We start from the raw sequence: 4224 nt of genomic DNA on the forward strand, positions 1-4224 counted from the left end.
TTTGTAAACTTGATTAACAACTTTAACTACATTTCCCCTTTTAATTATTTCGAAAGTGAATCTATGTTTATCAACAAAATCTATTGTTAACGCTTATTACAGACAGATAAACTTAGATTATCATTCGTTAACTATAGTTAACAACCGTTAAATATAGTTTTATAGATGAAAACTATACTTAACGAATCGTTAACTATAGTTTTACGGTTTGTAAACTATAGTTTACAGTCGATAAACCTAGTTTATCAAATGTGAAACTAGGTTTATTTCATTTTTGTGAATTTGGCGTGCCATATATATATATGCAAAATTGAATATTGAGATTAGAGGATCTTCTTATAAAGAATCGATTTTTGGTGTTATCTTCACATTACACACTTTCATTTAATTGCACAGATACAATGTTTAAGCAGATCTAAAAACCACATATTGAAAGTTTAACTCGTACAAATGAGAAACATAGTTCATTTATAATTTCTAATGATAAAAATATTCTTGAAATCTTCAGCAAAAAACCTTTATATTTTACACTGAAATAAAAATTCAGCATTATTAAATGTTTTAACCTTAAGCCAAGAAGAAGAATAAAATAATACACAGACGTACTATTTCGCTTTTGGTGTACGTATTTCATTAAGGGTTACCATTAGTAAACTAAAATACTAAGTTTGTATTATGAAAATAGAATACTATGTTTAGTAAATTTTTTACTCACTTGGCAGAATTCGATGAAAAGGTATGGCGTGTCTGGTCTAACTGTACAACCTTGTATTTTATATCTCCGCCAGAGTCAGACAAACAGGCTTTTGGTTCTGGCTCAATTAGATACTCATTTTTTCTGTGTAAAAACACTCCTGTCTATTTTGATGAAAAAATATTTAAAATATTAGAAAAAAGTTTCAAAGATTGGTAAGATTATCAATAAAAAGGTGAATTATCGTACATGATATTAACAACATATAAAATGATAAACTATGATTCATTTCAGCTCATTCAACATATCCTTAAGCTTGTAATCTCATATAAATATTTTTGTACCTATCTCATAAATATTTCCATTGAAAATAGACGTAAGTAAGTATCTTTTTCGGATCTTGAAATTTATGTGAAATGATCTCTTTGTCAGCTTTTTTATATTTACAAAAATGTAAATATGTTTCGTAGATAAAGCCTTCTGTGTTATTTGGTGTTTATTTGTTTTTAAATTGTAATGAAAAATCAAATTAACAAGATGGAGATTTGTCAAGTTTGTTTTCTGTAAATATGCAGTGGTTTATTAATTTTTTTTGAAATATCTTTTTAAGATTTAAAACAATTCTAGACAATTTTAACCCCATTAAAATAACATACCATGCATTGTGAGGAAGAATTTTGTATCATAATAAAAGCTGCTCTATGTTTTGTAGCATCTTGATAAAATTTGACCTGTTAAAAAAGAATTTTTAAGTAAAGATGCAACTCATTTTATTATTCAAAAAGATTTTATGAGTGCTAAACAACTTTTGTTTTTTTTTGGAATACTTCAATGTTAATGTTAACCATATGTTTGTTGAAAGCCTTGTATGTCCTTAAAGCATGACATTGCAAAAATAAAAAAAAATCATTTCCGTGTTAAAACTGGGCTAGATACACAAAAAATCCATCATAATTGAAATATTGTTTTTTAAATCAAATACGATAAGCGGAAATAAAAATTTGTTTAATAAGTACACAAGCTATACTTCATTAACAATGTACAATAAATTTAAAGTAGGAGTCATTGTAAACTATAGTGTTTAGAACCACACCTGTTGTTTACTTTCCGGCTGTGATAAATGCTGTATTTTTACGCTGCCCTTATTATCAGTTGTATATACTGGCACGTTTTTGTGTAATCCCCTGTTACTTGTTAGTTTGAATTCTATTAATTCATCTTTGATGTAAAAGGATATGACACTTTGTTCAGATGAATCAGCAGATCGTATTTCTCTGTCTCTTAAGTGTGTAACATTAACTTTGACATCATCTATAAAATAGAAGAAAAAATCCAAAGCAGTTATTTAATGTTGTTTGCATTAGTGTACATGTATATAAGTTTGAAGGAAAACACATTTTAAAAGTCAGATATTTGATCATTTAGCCTTGCGTATATTACGGAATAGCATTTGTATGCTATTCCGTATACATATATGCAGGTTGTCTCCAGTATAGCGTTGTTAAATTACTTATCTTGCGCAATGTTTACTGTACACATAATTATATATATACATTACGTTTAACAGTCACCTCGAACAAGAAAAAAAATACTGAAGGTTACTAAGTTATGAATACTTACTAAACTGGAGACGGACATTGTAGTCCGTAAATGGAAACAGTCCTTGAACTAAATCAATCCCGAACATGACGATCAGGACTCGAGACATCTCGCATACTTGACTAAAGCGTTAAAAAGTAAACAGTTGTGATCTATTTAAAACAAATCCTAGGCTTGCGTAATTTAAAAGTTCGACTTTTCCACCCGTTCGTAGTGCGGTTAAGTATTTAAATATTAATATGGTCATGGATGAGTACATCAAAACAACAAATGTATCACATGGTATATTGTTTTGTCATTCCTTGCGTATTCCCTGTTCTATTATTCTTTAAACCCCCTACCACAATAAATAGCTGTCGATATACTGAGATATGAATTACACAGGATGTTAAAAAATTGTTGCGGGAAGAAAGATTGATGCGTTGTATGAATGTTCTTCCGTATATCCTTTGTGACATCCCCCCCATTTTTTTTTATTTTGTTCGAAAAATCTTCCTTTACCGATGTTTATTCAGCATTATACGGGAAAAGAAGTTTAAAGTACCCACGTCCCTTTTCATATATCTATCAACAAAAATATGTTTCAAGATTATCATCCTTTACATCAGAGATCCGTTATAAACAATCATCATATTCGTATGCATAAGCATTTACTTAAGAACTGTTTTTTCTACTTAGCAGATTGAAATTGTATTTAGCATATTGCTTAGAATGTTGCATAAAACTTCTCAACTCCTAAGTATATGCTCAGCATATGCTTAAAGTTAAGCATGGTCTATACCTGTCTTAAGTCCTTAAGCATATAGCTCAAGATATTTCTAAGAGCTAATTACACAATAATAATTAAAGTATAAAACACAATCTGCATTTATCCACTTTATTATGTGGCTTCCTAGACCTAAATTCACTTTAGGATAATATTGGCCTTTATAGACTTATGAAGATGCGAGCGATTGATTTTCAAAACATTCTAAGAATTGAAGTAAGTTAATTGTTGTGTAGTTTTGTAAGCACCCGTGACAATGCAGTCGTCCTTTTTTAGATCACTAGTGTACTTCAATTTATGTTAAATTATTCTTACATGTATCCCATATAATACGTAATTTTCATGTAATTATCATTCAATTAATGCCTAAAGAGAGAGAGAAAGTGAGAGAGAGATAATAACTGTAAAAGTACCAAATATTACACAGATTATATACACACATTTGAAAGGACTTAAACCTAAATTCATTATGGAAAAAGTGTATACCTTATATGTCCTCTAATTCTAAGGAAAATAATTTAAAAATTAATTCGATTCGCTCTTCCTCTCAAGTATGCAATTTTTTCCTCTAGGCTACATCCTCCACGGTTTATTCATATCTCTCTCTCTCTCTCTGATAAGATAACACATGTCATCAATATCAAACAAAATATTTTGATCTGTTAAAGTGATCAAAATATAACAAGAAATAGTTATAAGAGGAAGAATAATTAATTTAATAGGAATAATACTTTCCTAATCTTATGTCGATCCTTGTTTCTTTCTCATGGCATGTGTTTGTTTACGTTTAAGTGAAAGCGGAAGTGACTTTATTGACATGACAACAGTGTACTTAAGCATCTTGCGATATGCTTAGCTAAGAATTGCTAAGTATGTTGCTTGAATTTTTATGCAATGGAAATGAAGCATGTTACTCAGCTAAGAATATGCTTAAGAAATTTAAGCATATACTTAAGAAAATTCTTAGAATTTCTATGCATACGAATCCTGGACTTTAGTTGCTAAAATTGCAATAAAATTACATTCTAACTTTTTCAAATTTAACGAGGCCTGATCAAGTTGAACTGCGCATACGTTTTAACGCAGCGTCGACTCATGCACGTCACAGTACCCTTGACTGTCGTCACAATTGAATACAATAACATCACAATTAAAATGACGTCAA

The 4224-nt window shown here is 29.5% G+C and overlaps 1 protein-coding gene across 1 annotated transcript; it reads right to left on the minus strand.

Annotated features, from left to right (window-relative positions):
* Nucleotides 1-715: 715 nt before the first annotated feature.
* LOC134270393 (uncharacterized) lies at nt 716-2684 on the minus strand (the record flags this gene model as incomplete). Its single annotated transcript, XM_062752628.1, has 4 exons — nt 2315-2684; nt 1788-2005; nt 1351-1425; nt 716-858 (listed from the first exon to the last, which is right to left on the minus strand). Coding segments are annotated over exons 1-4 (524 nt in total), but the record flags the coding sequence as incomplete, so codon positions are not given.
* Between the last annotated feature and the right edge of the window lie 1540 nt (nt 2685-4224).

The sequence above is a fragment of the Saccostrea cucullata genome, unplaced genomic scaffold (assembly GCF_032062105.1).
Source record: "Saccostrea cucullata isolate Sc308-1 unplaced genomic scaffold, CSIRO_AGI_Scuc_v1 ctg18280, whole genome shotgun sequence".
Taxonomy (NCBI): domain Eukaryota; kingdom Metazoa; phylum Mollusca; class Bivalvia; order Ostreida; family Ostreidae; genus Saccostrea; species Saccostrea cuccullata.